This window comes from Falco naumanni, chromosome 16 (genome assembly GCF_017639655.2).
Source record: "Falco naumanni isolate bFalNau1 chromosome 16, bFalNau1.pat, whole genome shotgun sequence".
Lineage (NCBI taxonomy): Eukaryota > Metazoa > Chordata > Aves > Falconiformes > Falconidae > Falco > Falco naumanni.
Genome location: NC_054069.1, coordinates 7,214,395 through 7,233,373, shown reverse-complemented (window position 1 = coordinate 7,233,373; position 18,979 = coordinate 7,214,395). Strand labels below are relative to the sequence as shown.

Sequence of the window (18,979 nt, the reverse complement as noted above, 5' to 3'; positions counted from 1 at the left end):
TTACAGCTCTTCAGCCACCAGTAGCCAAGCTGGTTCGGAAACAAAGGTGTGCTGCTTTTTTTCCTGCTAGACCACACACAAAAATAAACTCCAGAAGGGCTCTGGATTGCCCAGAGATAAAGCAATAGGAACAGATGCACCAACAAACAACTTTATAGTGGAAGAGCTTATTTCCATACTGATGTAGGGCTCCTTTATAATTCTTTCACCACACTAAGGATGAGAATACAGTAATGGTGTTATTTATTTTTTTCATTTATACCCTAACTGAATAGAACAGTGAAAACACTATTTGGAGACACCCCAGAAAATTTGCATAATATTAATAGGCAAAGCCATTCTTCTCCCTTTTATGTGGTACATGTACATTGGCTTGCCAGTTCTGCTTTTCGTCTTCTTTATTATTATTATTATTATTACTATTATTATTATTATTGGAAATCTGACCTAGAAATTTTAACTCTGAATATAGTTACATCCACAGTCCTTCAGAGGGACCTAGAGGTCAGGTTTGTAAAAAGTGTTTCAGCACCTTTCATCCTTTGAAATGGTGGGAACCTGGTCCTCAAATTCTTGAGGAGCCAGAACTATGATTTAGAATGTTAAACAGTGTTTTTAAACATCACTTAAGAGTGCAGTTCATTAATTGAAATAAAAGATAGGCTTTTTTAATCAGGAAGACAGCATGCCCTTTAGATTGCACACACACAATTATTGCAAGAATACATATGACTTTTCTTGGCACAACTTTTCTGGTGCTAAGACTTATGTACCCAGAGTCCCCACAGTCACAGTCCAAGTGCTGAGAATGCTTGAACGTATCCCCCTCTATTCCCTATCAGCAAATGACTCACTGAGAAGTTTAATATTTTATTTCTTCTGTATCTTTCCTGCTGCCTCCTCTCTCTGCTCCTTCCCTTTGCAGAACTACACCACCAACGAGAAAGCCACAGTGGACCAGCATTTCAAAGAGCTGATCCGTGACCTGGAGAGGCAGAGGGATGAAGTGAAGGCTGCCCTGGACCAGAGGGAAAAGATTGCTTCAGAGAACGTGAAAGAAATTGTGGATGAGCTGGAAGAGAGGGCAAAGCTTCTGCGGGAGGACAAGGAGAACAGGGAGCAGATCCACCAGATCAGTGACTCCGTGCTCTTCCTGCAGGTAACTGATATCTCATTTTCCTTTCCTTTTTTTCCCATGAGGACAAGATTTGTCCCAAACACAAATCCCAATTTGATGTAAAATGCATTAACCTTCTCCAGTTCAGTGCATCGTATGGCAGGAACCAACCTTGACATCTGAAGCTGTCTCTGCTCTAGCAGGTGAAGAACTTAGGTGTTCCAATGCCTGGTTATTTTTTGTAGATGGCTACAGTTCATGGGCAGAAAATTCATCTGCCTCCTGCATCTTCAATGTTCTGATTTGGACTTCATACTATTTGGACCCTAACATTAGCCAGTTCCCTAGGATCTAGCCTCCATCTCTTTTGTTCCTCAGTAACATCTCCTCCCTTCTTTTTTGGCAGGAGTTTGGGGCTTTGATGCGGAATTATGTCCCCCCTCCATCTCTCCCAACATACAGTGTGCTGCTTGAAGGGGAGAGCATGAGCCCATCTATGGGACTCCTCAGAGACGACCTCCTAAACGTCTGCATGAGGCATGTGGAGAAGATCTGCAAGGCAGACCTTGGCCGCAACTTCATAGAGAGGAACCACATGGAGAATGGTAGAGTATCTGAGATCTGCTCCTTCCCTGCCTCCCTCAGCAAAGCCTAGCGCAGAGTCAGAGGAGATGAAGTGTGATGAGTGTCCTCTCACAGAGGAGAAAGTAAGCAAGGACCTAGGGAAAGTAGGAGAAACACTACCTGTAGCTGGAATTCACTCTGGAACATCAGAGCTGTCCTACCAGACCTATGTGGGGATGGAGCCAGCTGAACCACCAGTGATTTAAAGTATCTTGTGTGTAGGGTACCCAGGAGCCCAAACTACTCCTGCTTTCCTGAGTGCTGTTTTGTGTTATGGCTTCGCAATGTTTAATCAGTTCAGCCACCTCCTGTGTGGGACTTCAGAGGAACATTTCTCTTTGGGGTCGAGAACGGTGACCCTCCCCTCCTATGAGAGGTCGGCAGGGACACTGCCATGCAGGAGGCTCCAAGAAGCCCCTGCAAGTTCAGCACGACAGTTTCTGCGTGGCAGACTGACTGCACAGATACACCAAGGCAACTCAGTGGCTTGCTAGGTAAACTGAGAAGGCAGTGGCAGAAATGTGCGTGTAGCCACCCCAGTATGGCAGGTTTGAAATCCTGTCATTAGCCTATTTGTACAGCTTCAGGTAGCACGTGTGCTGTACTGCATGACATACCCTTTCACAACAGCCCATTTTGGCCGCTGCCTGCCTGGCTGGAACATGAAATACACTGCAAGCACCTGTCACTGAAAATCTAATATATTTTCCAAGTAAAAAAGTCTCCATTTTGGAGTTCAGGTTAAGCTGCAACTGAAACCAGCATAACTCACTCTGCTCATACTCTCCGCATCCCACTAGGGTCCTGCCCTGAGCCAGGGTGTTCAAGGGACCTGCAGTGCCAAATGGTCCCCGCGCCTCAGTGATGTTTAAGAATGGGTGATCTCTCTTACGTGAATAGAGAGGTCATGGTCCATACCACAGCACTGCAAGGAATCTCCTAAGTTTTAGAACCCACTTACTTCCTGCATCTCCAAATTAGTTCTGCAGAAAGGACTTGTTTTGCATCAAGCTCACACATAAGAGTAGCTGGACAGGGCACCAGGATGGGACTCCACAACCAAGGTTCACTTCCCAGCTCTCCCACAAACAGCCTTTGTAACCTTGGGCAAGTTACTTAATCCCATGAAATGACCTCTTGCACTAAGAATAATAGGGATCGAAATCAATAGTTACCTCATCAGGCTGCTATAATGATATAATCTATTAATAATGGTGGAACCCTAGATACTAGAACAATAAAGGTCAAGAAGCTGGATAGGTAATGTGAGGACAAATTGCACCCTGCTGTTTAGGAGGATGTGTAACTCAAAAAGATGCAGGAATAATCTCAAGTCCAGTTCATACGACATTAGCAGCTGAGGAACTCGGCCAGAAATCTGCAAGATCACTGTTATTTCATTCAAATTCACAGTAGTCACTAGACATTCCTTCCATATTAATACACCACCTTTTTCCTGGGCAACAGCTGTGCAAATCACTTCCAGAAAAGACAGATCCACATTACAAGATGATATGATAAAGGAGGCGGGGGAGAAATGATACCCCCCCCAAAAAAAAAACCAACAACCAACAGATAAAAAGCAGCTCATGGAAAAGATGCATCGAGGTCAGAACAACATGGGCTCAGTTATTGGTCAACAAGCTAATGATTTTCAGAGCCTGGGTTTTGTGAATCAGCCTGTCTGGCATTCATAATCTAAAGCAATAAGAATGAAGGTGACATGGGACCAGAGCACATTTAAATCTGTCATGAGAATCACTAGTATTCATCCAGTGGCAGCCTGCTGCCTTCCTGCATTATGGAGAGAAGTCCCAGGCCCCAGGAGCCTGCACTCAGCGATGTTTATCTAGCGCCATCATTCTCCATTAGACATGAATTAGATGGACCAGAGATGTCTGGTCCAGAGAACCAATCTTTCAGAACAGTCAGGAATCATATTCGGTGCTCACGATGCCTAGCTAGAGCCAGATTTTTCAACTCTTCCTTCCCTTAACGAAGTACCAGAAATGGAATGCTATTTGCCTTCCAGCTTTTAACACTGCAGCTACCTAGTCAGATTCTCAACACTCCATGTGCTGAGGTTTGCTGAGAAATTTGGCTGTGACTTAATACAAACAGATGACAAGCAGCTCAGATCCAAAAGAATTTTTGTACATTTTTCTTTCTTCTTCTTTGTTCACCTGGAGATTTGCAGCATTTCCCGACTCCGGATGGCGTAATGCCAAAGGGGTTTTGGATGCCTGACTACTCACAGCACTTGGTTCTGAAAACTAGATGAGTAGCATAAAAGCACTTTCCAGTAAAGTTACCGTAACTTAGGAAGTTACTTTCCATCTGCTGAACTGTTTTTTGCCAGTCTTGGAGCAAATACATATCACCTGGCTACTTGCACAGCCCAGCGAGAGGATGCGTTATGTTCCGTTCTAGTAGCTCTGCATAAAGACTGGCTACTTCTGGGTCACTTGATCCCTTTCAGTTAGTGTCCCCTCCATCCTACTGATGGAGAAGCCCTCAAGGGTACCTGAAATCCATGGGATTCAAGTGCCAAAACATTTCTGAGGGCAATAATTAACTACTGCCAGAAACCTGTGCACTTTCAGAAACTTTACCAAGGATTTAATGGACACGGTTGGAGCCTGCCTAATGACAAGAACACAGTGGTAGCCACTCAGTTGGGAAATATTATTTAAGGTGAGTCTCAGAAACTTCAGAGGTCTCCGTTTTTCAAACCATAGTTACACTTGAAAGAGGACAGCACTCTACATCTAGTGACTGCAAGGAAATAACTCAACAATTACTTAATGGATTTAATTAACTCAGACTCCCCCTGAGTCACTGCAACAAATTCATTTGCAACCGGCTTCATCTTCTAGTGTAAAACACTTCCCAGGAAGAAATATTGTATTAATGGAATGAAACGTGCTTAATAGCAGACTCCAAAGGGAATCCACTTTCTTTTAGTTGTCATAACAGGTACCTACTTAGTAGTGTAGCAAGGAGGCAAATAATCAGAGAGCATCCAGGGAGTTTAAATAAGACAGAAATAAATTGGAGAAGTAACATAAAAGTTTGTTCAGTGACTTAAGAATCGAAGAATGGAACTATTTAAACACAGGAACCAAATTTGCTTCCTTGTGGAGAACGACAGGCTTATATAACACTTGGGGCCTTAAAGGAAAGTATTTTTATGAGCAACTGCACCGACGGAGCATCATTTCCTGTGGGTCAGTGTTGGAAAACCAAAACTGTGTTTATTATTTTATTTTATTTTATTGTAATTTTATATTAATTTATGATATATTTATATATACATATATATATATATATCTACACATGATAATCTATAACATTAAATTATGACAGGCTGCGTAATACATGGCAAGCAGGTAGGTTTCATCCACTTTGCATGAAGCCTGAACGAAATGCCCCCGTCCAGAAGCCCAGGAAGCCAGAGCTGTTTGTAACTCAGGTTTAGCAGCTTGCTTTAAAAATGGAAGAAAAACCAACGCACTGGGACCTCCCAGCGCTGACTTCCTTGAGCTTTCTAACGCTTGCAGTTCACGACCTGCTGGCTGGAAGCCAGCGCTGTGCACAGGTTAAGCGCACAAAAGAAACCAAACCCAAACCGCTGCTTTTGAAGTGGGATACATTTTTAGCCACACAGCAGTATTTTAGTAGGAAAATGCCTCAACTGTCAAGCCTCCCTATGGATTTTCAGGAGACAGGGTATCTACTGAATAGCCAGATGCTTCACCTGAGCGATGCCTCCGAGGGAGCTTGCTCTTCATCCCAGGCTGAACCTCTGGGCAGCCTCAGCACTGCTTTACCTCCCGGCCAAAGGGTCCCACAGAGGAATTAAAAATATAGAGGAACTTGTTTTCAAAGCCCATTTCTCCTGCAGCACCTGAGGAAGCAATTCCAATGTGTTACCCCCTTCCTTCCATCCCCCTCAAGGCCACTAAACTGTCTCCTCTAGCTCACAACCTGCTCTGCTTCTCCAGGTGACCACCGGTACATGATGAACAACTATGAGTGGAACCAGCCTGACAACTTGAAGAGATTTTCCATGTTCCTGTCTCCCAAAGGTATGGCACCCTAATGGTGGTCAGGCTTCCCCCAAACACAGCATAGAAAAGGAACCTCATGAATGATTTGTCCCAAAATTTGCTTTCCCCTGGACAAGATCCATCGTTTTGCATTCGTTTATACCGGGCCTTCTCTCCAGCCTACAGAGCTTTGAGAAGGTTTTGCCTTTTCATCTCACACAAGGCGGCAAAGATGCTCAACTCTATGGGGGAGAGCTGGAGCGATGGGACTCTTTCAGAGGGTGGTTTGTGAATATAGGGGAAGTTTAACATGTGTTAACTAGTTTGCGGTCAATGTTGCTCTCCATCAGAAGCTTATACCACTGTGCTATCAAGTGTGAAAGCTACACTGGGCTTGCCCTGCATTAGGATTTATTTTCACCAGAAAATATACTTTTTCCCTACAGGGAAATGATAGAAGAAATGAGGAATGTATCCTAAAAAAGCAGGAGTCCGGAGTTCCTTTCTGAGCTCTGACACTGGCAACAAGAGCCCTGGTGATATGCTTATGTCCCAGTTGTTACATGAACACTACAAGATGAGTCTTTGGGGTGAATAACTGTTTTCAACGCATCCAGTCGTAAAATAGCAGTTGTCTATTTCTAAATTAGTCTCAGGACCTCCAGCGCGAGGAGTGCTAAAAGCCTAGGCAAGGCAATGCCTGTAGAAACAAAAGAACAGAAACGGTGGAACAAAATAAATAACCAAATTTCCTCTGGTCCCTGGAGAGCAAGGCCCTGCCTGGATTTGCCAGGTGTTTACAGCTGCTGCTCTGCAAAGGCAGATGGTGGGCAGGGCGAAGGGATACGCAGCAATTAGTGGTGGCACTCCCCGCAGGCGTGTTTGAAGTGCGGTGTTGCCTGCCTGCTCTGTCGTTAGGGTTTCATGGGGATAACCCAGCTCCCAACACTGAGCCCTTTGTCTGGATTTCCACTTTGCCCTTCTGCTCCGTTCCCAGCCCACGCCTGGCACTCGCTGGCAGCCCTGCCAGGCGCCGTGGGGGCGAGGATGCCCTTTGGAGCAGATACCAGGGGCAGAGGCAACATTCCCCATCCAGCGTCAGCAAGCCTTTTTCAGGACTGCCTCCTGCAAGGCCCCCCAAGTTAGGGGGCAGCCTTTTCCTCCGAGGCTGCAGAGGGGCATTTTGTCGGTGGTGGGTTCATTTCGCACAGAGCCTGTCTCCAAACGCCGCCCGGACGGTTATAGCTGCGGTTCTGCCCCAGATGCTTCAGGGCTCTACAGGCTCTGTGCTGTCAGGGAAACAGATGCTCTGCTAAGCAGAGCTGCTGGTGCTGCAGAGAGACCTCAGATCCCACATCCAAAACTCTTTTCCACCTTAAGGGGTGGTTGAAAGTTCTAAAATTGCATGGGCTGAACCCATCTCTACCCAAAACGGGGGGCTTCGGGTTCAGCTGGAAGTGGCCCAACATGCATTGGAACAGCGCGCGGTGGAGTGATGGGAGGAACACGGCGGGCAGTGCCGTTGTGCCATCACCGCTGCCGTCTGTGTCTGGGGCAGGGCTGGAACCTGGTGTGGCACAGTGAAGGGAAAAGCCATTTGCTGCAGTGCGTGGCGCGGCTGAAGCGGGCTGCTCACTCTGTGCTGCTCACTCCAGCACGGTCAGGGCTGTAGTGCCTGGAATTCCCTTTGCTCCTCTCTACAGGACCAGTTGCTGAGACCCGGGAGCAGGGGCTTCATGGCTACCCACTGGGATCCAGCATCCCAACCTCCTGAAGGATGTGCCAGGAGACAGGAGGGATCAACAGGGACTGCTTATTTAGTTATATTTACATCTTATATTATAAGATGCAGGGTTTCTTATTTAGTGCTGTTTATTGTACCCAGTGGGGCCACTTGCAGGACACGGTCAGCTACTGAGTAGCGTGAGGGTTGCACAGCGGCTGGCGGTTCAGTGCCCCACTGCTTCCTGCAATGGACTTTCAAATGTGCAAAACCGGGGCAGCCTTTGTTCCGCCTACACATCTCCATTTTCCTGAGAGCACAGACATGCTGCCTTCCAAAACTACTCATTCTGTATTTTCTACCAACAAAGTTTCTTTGTCCAAAAAACCTAAGCGTGTGATTGCACACAGTCTCGGCTGAGATGGGGATGGAACAGCACTGGATTCTTCGCCAGTGTGAGAGCTCAAGTATGATAGAAAGGAACCAGCTGCTGAAACCACACTGATGGGGACTTTGGGAACAGAATGAATCAGTAGGCAAAACAGGAGACATGACCCACTTAGCTTGTATGCTGGCTAGCAAAGGATGATCTGATGAATAATGCAATATACCCATAATCATTTAACTCTCTGGAGCTTTCTATGCTCTATCCATGTGTCATGTAGAAGTCCAGCACTGCCTCCAATTGCATCTTTTCTAAGGAATTCCGTAAAATGAGAAGAAAAAACCCCAGAGGACCACCCTTTGCATTGCACAATGTGCACAGAATCCTTGAATGTCTCATGATAGTTTTGTAACACACCCTTTTCCTCACTAGGTTGGATCACTGCAAACTTTGCCTGAGGCCACAGTGGCAAGCCTGTTTGCTGTGTTGAGGAATGCTACCGAAGTAGTCAGTCCTCTGCGCTAATTGCAGTGGCCCATGCTAAGAAACTGCTTGGATTTGAGCTGAACCTACAGGTTTTTAAGCCCTGCTTAAATTCAAGGAGACTTGCTTTTGTCATTAAAGCCAGTATCATAGAGCATCTGCCTGCAGGGATGACATAATGAGGCAGAAGGGAGACATTAAAGGTTTCAAATGCTGCCGAAAAGATAGAGGAACAATCTGTTCAGCTGCTCAACACTCCTTTCTGTCCTCTTCCACTGAGCTTTCTTCTCCTGATGTTGCAAACAGTTTGGCCAAAGCCAGGAAGAGGTTGGAAAGATTATTTTGTGCCTTTGGAAGTCTTCGAATGAAGAGTAGAAGGGACTCAGGCACCCAGGGAGGGAGAGAGAACTGCTTAAACAGAAATACTGCTTAAATGGAAAAGCAGTCCACAGGATGGCAGCATAGCAGCTCAAAGGGCTCATCTTTTGCACTCTTCTGGGAGTCTGGTCTCTCACAGAAGGGGCACAGCAGCACTGCTCTGCACCGCAGCGTGATGCCCCAGTGAAACCCTGGAGCACGTCTGTCACAGTGGCTGAGACAACATGTACTTGAGCAAGAAATGTTCCTCTGCTTGTGTGTCTCGAGCTCGAAATCCAAGCCTCTGCTTGCAGATCTCTTTGCAGAATAGTCATGTTGAGTAGACAAACCTGACTTGGCAATTCAATGCAGGTAAAGCAGCTCTGTGGCAGTGAGTGAGCTGTGGTCTCTGAATGAGAAGTCTGTTCGCCATTCCCTAGAACCCAGAGAAAAAAGACCAGGCTTTCCTCTGCTCCCTGCACCCAGACTTCTGGTTTGGGGCTGCTTCCAAATTGGTGGGGACTGTTTCATAGAGCAATGCCAGGCACAGGCCTTTGAGCCAGCTCATCAGGAGCCGACTGCTGAACTGGATGCTCTTGTTTTACAGCCAGTTTCAACCCACGATCATGGGAATTTTCCTCCTTCCAAGCGACTGAGGAAACACTTGGTACGGGTAATTCCGACTTCAGTTTGAAAGGATCTAACCCCCCGTGCCACAGCTTTCTAGCTGGCTAACCAACCTTTTCTGCTTCTCCTCTCAGCTGTCCTGTCACCTGTCAATCACTGTCTCAGAACCATCTCTTAGATGGGTTATCAGCACCGTCTGCATACACCCAAGGCCAGAGTCTCACTGCTGTAGGTGCTGTGTATATAGGAGGGAAAGGCATCCCTGGTCCTCATTGTTCAGACAGTGAGAGAAGAAGATGGAAAACATAGGTGCCAATTTGCAAAGATCCTGAGATACCAAACCAACTGCAATCGACAGGAGTGCCAACATCATCCAAGGCAATCTCTGGAGGTTGTGGCAGTACCAGGAATGGACTCCAAATACCCGCAGCCAGTGTCAGAAGCACAAGGCTGCTCTTCTCCATCACAAATACACCTTTTACTGAGCTCATAAGTTCTCAAAGGCAGAGCCTGCCTGATGTTCACTGTCTGTACAGCACCAGCACAATGGAGAGGGGGTGCTTTGAGCTAGTGTACTGAGAACCAGCAGCAGCAAGCCATGCCTTTTCTTCCCAGACCCCCACCTGCCTTTTTCTCGCCTGTGTTTTCTTACTTTGCTTCGTTCAGGCTCAGAGGGTCCTGCCGTGCCTTTCACTCAGAGGCAGCCCTGGAGCATCCCTGGCCACTCTACCTGGGGGAGCTCTGGTGACTCACAGCCACACCTAAGTCATTCTTGCTTTGATGCCACAGGCAGGGCTGTCTCCCTCTCATCATCTCTGCTCTCAGATTCATTCTGGCAGCCAGGGCCTGACCTTAAGGAGGCCAGGAGGGGAAGCCTTGCTTTAATTCCAATGGGCTTTGAATAAAGCCTCAGCTGCTTGGAGGCAAGGGAGCTTCGGCAGATATGTAGTTTTACCTCGCTACTCCGGTCTCCGGAGGTGCAGTTTACCTGTGAGGAAGCTGCTGCTCTTCAGTCACACCTGCACTCTGGGTCTCTCAAGAGAAAGGCTCTTCCCTGCCTGCCTGGAGCGTTGGGATCTCTGCACACTCGCACACTGTGTACACTGGGACCCCACAACTGATTGCTCTCCGTTGCCTTTTCTTACTAAGAGAAAAGGGACAAAGCTATTCATTCCCGGTTTCCCCTGAACGAGTTGAAGGTAGTTTTACAGGGGGTGTTTTGAAGAGCTTAGGCTTCCCCACTGCACCACGCAACACTGCGGAATAACACAACCTCTTCTATCTTCCAGTAGGCAATGGCACTAAGCTGCCTTTTCAGTTCTCCTCGGTGGGACAGAATCCGCCTGGTGACTTCAGCAAACAGTCTGACGGGAGCCTCTTCACTAAGACCGGTACTAGGCATTTAGTTTTTTCCCCTTCCTTCTGCCCTTTTTTAGGTGATAAGACATTTGATCCTGCTCTTGCTCCCCCAGAGAAGGCCTGGAGCAGCCCTACACCTGGCCCGTGTCTCCTGCCCGGACTGTCAGTCTCTTAGACACTCACACACATGAGCAACTTAGTCTGCTAAACCAGGGCAACGGGAGTTTATTAAAGAATATTAAAAAGTATTAAAAAGTGAATAGTTGGAAGGGTTTTCACTTTCGTTTGCAATGGGTAGAAATGAGAATTTTAGATGATTTTAGAGGCATAGTGACTCTAAGGGAGAGGAAAGTACTAGGAAGTTACGTTCATGGCCATTTACCCCTCTAGCTTCATCAGTTTAAAAAAACCCCCACAAACAGCTATTGTCCTGAAAATATAATAGCCAATGAGCACAACTTTTTAAAAAAATGTGCACTACCTGCCTGTCCTCCTTCATCTGAACCAGAATCCCCCATTCACCATCTCATAAAGCTCTTTTCACTACACACTAGTTCAGGGGCACCAGAGGTGGAATACAAGAGCATCAGCACCTGTCAGGCAGAGTCGGGTCTGATTAATTTGTGAATGGGAGATGGTGGGGCAAGGCCATTGCCTGGTGGCACTGAAACTGCAGGGCTCATATTATTTTTGAATCAGAATGGAGCTGGTGTGGTAGAAGGGGGTTAGGGCTTATCACACTGCCTGAGGTACTGTCATTAATTTTCTGACATGAAACTCACGCCTCGGCTCTTTGCGCTAATTAAATAGCTTATAGTGTTCTTTGCAAGAGTCAGAATGCTTAGTTCAAGACTTGGCCTACATTTAATTGGACTGATTGCATTCCACCTCTCCACATTCCTCAGACATTTTAATTAGACAGACCTCCTTTACTCCCTTTTTCTAACTGATTGGGTGGTGGAATAGGCATCTGTCTGATGGCTGTTGTGTCCCACCCCAGAAATGCCTGCATTTCAGTGTTAAGCAATGCAATACTAATGATGTGGCACTTCCAGTCCTGCTACTCATCTTGGTGCTCGCAAGGGGAGATGGGGATGGTGGCTGGGACTGATCTATAACAGGCTGTTTTATGTTGTCACAGCTTACCCTTCAATAGTGAGACACCAGTCTGCAAAGGTGACGCCACAGACATGGAAATCCTCTAAGCAGTCCGTATTGGTAAGAAATATACCCTTGGTGTGAAAGCATGTGCGCAGCTTCAGCAGGAGAACTGTCTGTTCTAGGGATACCTGAGACTTCAAGATGAGGGCTTAAGTCCTTTGGAGATGGGAAAGTGAGAGCTTCAAGTCAACAGCTTCTATTAGTTTTTTCTGTGGTTAACTGCATCCACAGAGGGATGCAGATTAACACCTGCCCCCCGCTGCCACCTCCACAGCTCTGGGTTGTAGGAATAATCAATACTTCAAAATGACATTTTGAAAAGATTTTGCCCTCGTCTAAAATTTGATCCAGGCTTCTAGAAGCTATACAAATACAGGTAGCACGTGTGCTGCTATCTGTACTACTTTTCCTCCCTGCAGGGATATCATACACTCTTAGTAGTCTGTGACATTTAGAAGGCACAGATTGTGTAAATGACACCAAAGACAACCATATAAAAGTATCTTGCTAATTACATCCTACAGTGGGCAGATACAACATCAAAGATGAGGGGTCAGACTACGATCATAAATCCCTAGAACATCTGTAAGTCACTCATTTCGCACTGCTAGCCCTAAACAGGTAAGGGTGCATTATAAGGGGCAGAGGAGAGTGATGTTTTAGGTCTTGTGATCTTAAATATACAAGGTTACCAAACAGTTAATGCACAACCACAGAAACACTAAGTTAATCTATTTTTTTTAACATCCATTCACACTGTGCTGCCTTGAGATCTTGCATGATCTGAATTAAGATCGTCAAGTTTTTGCCCCCATCTCCGCAGATGAAATCTATTTTTTGAATTCTGATTATACATCTGTGAAAGATTATTTACTGTTTCCTGGAAATAAGACTTGTAAGAAGCAGAGGGTCAAGAATAGAGAGGGTTCCTGCAATGGAGGAAGAAAGCAGAGGAAATGCATGACAGTTAGAAAGCGGCTGCCCGAGGACTGCAGCTGTACATCTCTGCTCAGTTTTCAAGGCCCCGTGAGGAAATGAATGCCTCTGAAAGGGATGTTCCTTGGCAGCCTGCATCACCTTCAGAAAACCCAGCCTTGAGTCTCTGAATGGGCTACAGCAAAACGTACCTCCTAGGAACAGCAGAGTTTTGCAGTATCTTCTGTCTTGTGTTTGATCGCCACCTTTCCAAAGGAGCGTTGGCTTTATCATGTGTGCTCAGATGGAGACTCTTCCCAGTGATTTTAGATACCAACCTGTCCTCCCTAATGGTGAGGGTATACTGGGGGAGTCTGGTCAGGAAAGCGGAGTCTCCGTTAGCCCTGGGCACTGGTGGGTGTGAGTAGGGTGGTCTTAGCAATAAGCAACCCACTGCACCACAGTCAGTGCGCTGTGCTCCATGAACGCAGCCCGTGCTTTACCCATGGAGAAAGCCTGGGTAACTTCTCTCATGTGAAGTCACTGGTCTTTTTCTGTATCCCTTTCTCATGCATACACTTGTAGCGGCTATTTTATTTTTATAGCCTGTGTTCACCAGATAGCCCTGAACCTAACAATTGAGTTGATAAATATAAGCATTAAAAAGTCCCAAAATAGAAATGCATGCTGTGGACTGCAGCAGCTCTGCAGGAGCTTTTATGGTCTATTGGGCCAATAATCTAGCTTTTAAAATAGTCTTAAATATGTATTTAAGTAATACACACTCTAAAAGTTCTGTAAATATGGATTTTCACAAAGGACTATACTTTGAGTTTAAGGAGGAATGTTTTTTTAACCCACGGGGACTTCTTTAAAATTAAGCCCCCCTCTTCCACCTCTTAATTATATTGGAAATTAAAGCCATAAAATGAAAAGAATTTCAACAAAAGGGAACATTGAGAGGGCGGTATTGGGAGTCAGCACTGAGCAGCAAAATGGGTTGGGTTTGCTCTGCCCATGCTTCCAGTCCCCTGCCGTGCTTAATATTAACTAGCGTGCTGCACAGAAATGTACCGGCGTGTTCCTGTGAGGTCTCTCCCACCTTCTGCAAGTGAGATCTGGGCAGGGGATCAAACCTAAGACAGATCAGACGCTACAAAACCATGGTTGTTCCTGATTGCCTTGGTCACTGCTTCATTGGCATAAACGTGTTCTCATCCAGGCTAGAGATTTTGTCTCGAAGAGTGCAACCAGCTATCACGGACAGCAAATTGGCTTTTTGCATTTTGCAGTCATGCCATGCCGTCACCAGGTTGCACGACACAACTTTGCCGCACGTTGCTCATTTGTAATGGTGCAGATTGGAATGAAATTCCAGGGGTAGGTCCTGATGAGAAGAAATGCCATTAGAGACGGCAGTAAACAGAGCTTCCATTTACACAAACGTTTAGCGCTGGGCTCTGCAACGTGTGGAGGCAGAAATAAACACTACACCATTGTGTGAGAATTTCCATGCGCAGGAGTTTTGCCTTGCCAGCCAAAGAGCACAAATAAACACCGTGCGATGTAGCTGGTGGCTGGCATAACTGTGCACGGCTTTAAGTGTGAAAACTCCCAGGAGTTCTCAGGTTAGTGAGCAATTAAAAGACACTGACAGCAGCATAAAAATAAAGGTGACATTCCTCTTATCACAGAAACCTCTCATCAAGCCATGAGTCATAGTCTAGTTTTTATACGATGCACAGACTCATTTGGCTCAGGAATGAGGTCCATGCAAAGCATAGCGTATACATCAAAAAGCAACACCATTTGCATTTGATCACTCCAGCACCCCCAGCAGTCAAACAAGGTGGCGTTGCTCTGCAAGAGGCAAGGCTGAAGGTGTTAAGACAGGAGTATGTTAAGATATGTATGGTTGGGCTACCTAGGAGGGTGAAGTATAGGCGGTCAGAAAAAGAAGGTAGGTCAAACTCACATGCCCCAAATTCTCCATTGCAGTCACATTACCGCCCCTTTTACGTCAACAAAGGCAATGGAGCCACTTCCAACGAGGCACCTTGATTCCTGAAGATTTAGGGAAGAGCTGGCAGCACTTGGAGTGAAGACTCAGCTGTGGATTTTCATGGATGTACCTGCTACTATATTAACCTTACTGCTCTAATCTCTGCCAGGGAGAGGGAAGGTGCAGAAGGGAATAGCCTTTACTAGAGGAAACAAGGACTTTTTCCAAATCACCTAATCAACTTGAAAGCTCCGCAGGCCTTAACAACGTAACCCCATCCTCTGCTGTGACCTCCTTATTCCCGCTCTGCTGATGCCCTTCCCTTTGCTTCTGCAGCGCAAGCTGCTCTGCTTCTCCCGGGAAGCATGGATGCTTGGGTAGCACCCCCCGCTCTGCTCTTCCAGCTGCCCCCTCATCCTGAGTGTGTGTGTATGACCATAGCTGTTAAGTCCTGGGGAAGGTCCCAAGCTGGGGGGGGAAGGGGGGGCAAAGGTTTTCCTGGAACGGAGAGGTCCCAGCCAGCCACGGGGAGCAGTGACAGGCTAAAGCTCTTCCCACGCCTCTCTACCCTGTCACCCAGCCCTGCCTCGGATGGGGACACCAGCTGTCCCCGGGACGGCAGCCCGTGCCAGCAGCAGCACGCTTCCCGGGGTCCTTCGTCAGCTCAGCTCTGCTGCTGCCTCCCCAGAGCCACCCGGCAGGACTGGTCAGAGCTGCTGCAGCCCAGGGGCAGCTGCTGGGGGAGGGCAGAGAGGCTTTCTATCCCACTGAAGTACCCCTCCAGCCACCTTTTCAAATTAAGAAATAAAAAGAAAATCCACCCTACTAATGTAAGATTGATTAGATGCCGTAAGTGTTGGGGGCCTTTTTGTTTTCTGGTGGGTTTTTTAATTCCCCTAAACCAAAATTGATTTATATATTGTGGTTCAGGTATTTTTTTCTGCAATGGGCAATGAAAATCAGTACCATAGCTTTTTGCTCAGGATAATATTTTTTTATTTGTCCCCTGGCTAGACGAATCATGTCAGCTCCCAGCCTGCAAACCAGCCAGGGCTGGTTAACCTTTCCGGGATCTTGCTGAGATTATTTTCCTTCCCCTTGGACAAAGTTAGGTCCACGCTATGCAGAAACCTCCCCAGGCCAGTGGATGGGAGCAGATGGCCCACTGCAGAACCAGAGCCCTCAAACCGCGATAAGCAGCTGCCGGAGAACCAAGACCTGACAGCTGCTCTTCATGGTTCGCCCTGTTCAAGCGGGTTTTGGAACAGCTTCCCCCCCCCCTTCCCTACCCTCACATGCTTGCCATGCCTTGCTGAGAGGGGTCACACCTATCACTCCCTGAAGATTACTGTCTTGCTAATCCCTGTGCAAAGGTACTCGCTGCTTTTTAATCCGACACCTCAGACAAAACTTCCAAGGCTGAAAGGTGTTTGCTCCAGAATACTTGAAATGGCATTTATTTGATAATTTTTTATTTTTTTTTCCTTGATGACCGGGGGGGAAGGGGACAGAGTAGTAAGGAAGGATGTGAAGAAAGGGAAACTAGGGTAGAGTTGCTAGGAAATAGACTGAGGGGTTTGAGTATGTGTGTGAAAGGATAAAATAAGTCCCCTCCGATGTCTCACTGTTTGTTTTGCCCCTGAGCAGGCGTCCAGCAGTAACTTGGGTCCCTTATGTCCCAGTAAAAGCTTTCACCGCCTCCTCTCCATTTTCCAAAATGTGGGCATCATCCCTCCTCCTCCTCCAAAACCTGGATATTAACCCCCTGCTTCTTTCCTGCCCTAAAGAAGGCCTGTGGGGTGTCAGGGGGTCTGCAGCCCCTCACCCAGCACACCAATGACCAGCCTGAGGGAGCAACATCCCCTTTCTCCCAGTGCCCACCCACCCCCCCCAGCTCTGCCCTGCCCCACCTCTGCAGCCCCACAGCTGTTTGCTCCCCTTCCTCGCCTCACTCAGACCTTGCACACACAGCTTTTCACGCTCCGGCACCAGGACCGGAGCTGCTCCCCGTTTGCGTTAGCCTGGAGGATGCCGGGTGTCCCCTCCCAGCCCCCTGGTCCCCCTGCAGCCCTCTGCCCTGCCGGAGGCCAGCGGGTCGGGGCACAGCTGGCAGTCCTGGGGGGCTAGCAGCGCGGCGTCGAGGTGTATTGTGCATGAACTGTTTTTATCGTGTTTGTCTTGATCAGCAAAGCAAGAGGAATTCCACCTCCTCAGACAGGACACGACTGCGCTGATGTAAATGAGGCCCTTCACGTGTGCAACATACTGCAGAAATAAAGGAGAAAGCTCCATGTCTGACCAAAAAACACTGGGAGCGAGGTCTGTCTTTGGTGTCTGTATGGTTGTCAGAGCCTCAGGGAGGTTAAATCTCTTCAAAATATTCTTGATGCAAGCAAGGGGTTTGGAGAACCCTTTCCCCCAGCTCCCAGAAGCTTTCTTTTCGCTGCTTTCTAGACATTTTCAGTCAAGGTCGTGCCAACCCAGAGAAAATTCCCACACCCTTGAAGGTCAACGCCAGGCTGATGGATGCAATTCTAGTGTAATACCCTGAGACTACCCTGCAGATACGCCCAGCTAGGTCAGCCCACGAACACCGGTGCCACACGGGTCCTGCCCTGCGAGGGCATTCCTAGAAACCCCTCAGCCTGTGGTTGATCATGATTTCAGTGCCTCTGCCCTGCCAGAGCTTAACTCGCCAGTTCCCACTGGGGGAAAGTGCTTGCTCACGTATGTGCTGGGCAAAATCAGCCTGGGCGAGTCCAGGCTGCAGCCCTGACCTGGTCTCCCCGGGAGGCTGGTTCTGGGCACCACTGGGACCCTCCACCCACCTGAAAACTCCTGGGGATATAGGTCCCCAGTTCTGCAGGGCTCAGACTTCTTGCCTATATCACGGCTTCTCTTGTCTCTGAGGGAGAGACTAAACCCCTCGTGGGCTGCTAAAGATGTGGATTCACGGAGACATGCGTAGAGGCAGCCCTGGCAGCCACTTAAGAGAGCGCTTGTACATGTGGATCTGCGGGGGTAAGAGCAGAAGCAGGCAAGGTTTATTCATTTACCCTAGCTGCACTAAGTCAGGGAGCTTTCCAGAGGATGCCTGGCATATTTCTTCTGCCAGCTATTGGGTACCAGCTCTTTTTCCCCAGACATTGCTGCCAGTCATTCCTGAAGAGCAAGGATACTACCAATTCACTTGAGAAGCCAGTAAATCCTCCTTGTTTACCCCACATGGGAGTTGCCAGAGAACAGAGCTCAGCTCTTTCCCATCAATTCCACTCACTGCTTCCATTACTGTTATTACTGTGATTAAAAAGCAATCAAAGAGAAATCTTCTTCCTGTCCTGAAATTGCTGCAAACATCTCAGTTCCACCATTTAAGCATGAGAGGAGCAAGTTACAAGCACCGTCTGCACTCCTGGACTCTTTGACACTAGGAAAAAAAAATAATGGTGCTGATCGCCTGAGCAGTCAGAGGCAGCGAGCAGGACTGGACTGGCAGCACCGGCAGCGTGGGGATGGGGTGATGAGCTCAGGGCAGCGTCGTGCCTGCTTCAGGCGTCGGGCCCTGGGCCAGGACAGCCGGCCCGGCTGAGCGAGGCAGGACTGCGCAGGCAGAGCAGGGGGGTGGATCTGGGGTCAGGGACTGCTCGGCTGCCCCTGCGCAGGCAGAGCAGGGGGGTGGATCTGGGGTCAGGCATCAGCTCGCACCCCAAGGGGATCCCTGGAGGAGGCGCGGGGGTGATGGGGGTCTCTGATCCAGCCAGCAGCTGCAGAAGGGCAGGGGACGCTTGGGCATCCAAAGCTGGGCTGTCAGGGCCAAGCTCAATGACAGAATTTACCATCGTGACAGGCAGCTGTGACCCCCCTTCAGAGGGCCTGGATGCGCTGAAATCAGGAGTGCTCTTCTCCCTCTTTCACCTCCAGTAGTTTGCAATTTCCTTACAGTTTAAGCTTCTGGGTCTAGTTTCTTGGCCCAGAGGAGGCTGTTTCTCAGCACAGACTTTATTTGTAAACCCCCACCGCCTGGCAGAGCAACCCTAACGTCTCCCCGCCGCCCCCCCCCCCCCCCACCGCACCAGCTCCCCTGCTACTGTCCCCAGGCACCCCCAGCGCAGCCCACCACCGGCAGCCCGGGGGGCATCAGGCCAGGGGGGTGCAGGGTATATTGCTGTGCAACTGA

General features: G+C 48.1%; 1 protein-coding gene across 3 annotated transcripts in view; it reads left to right on the top strand.

The window, feature by feature from the left end:
* The window catches only part of TRIM29 (tripartite motif containing 29), a 43,396-nt gene extending 26,301 nt beyond the window's left edge, over nt 1–17,095 (top strand). The window contains exons 4-10 of one of the 3 annotated variants that reach the window (XM_040616302.1): nt 926–1,159; nt 1,524–1,722; nt 5,746–5,829; nt 9,346–9,405; nt 10,655–10,756; nt 11,866–11,942; nt 14,799–17,095. In XM_040616302.1, the coding sequence (XP_040472236.1) occupies nt 926–1,159; nt 1,524–1,722; nt 5,746–5,829; nt 9,346–9,405; nt 10,655–10,756; nt 11,866–11,942; nt 14,799–14,861 (819 nt within the window). In that variant the 3' untranslated portion in view covers nt 14,862–17,095. The remainder of the gene's footprint in view (nt 1–925; nt 1,160–1,523; nt 1,723–5,745; nt 5,830–9,345; nt 9,406–10,654; nt 10,757–11,865; nt 11,943–14,798) is intronic. The other 2 variants (XM_040616303.1, XM_040616304.1) reach the window with 2 other exon arrangements.
* Nucleotides 17,096–18,979: the final 1,884 nt, after the last annotated feature.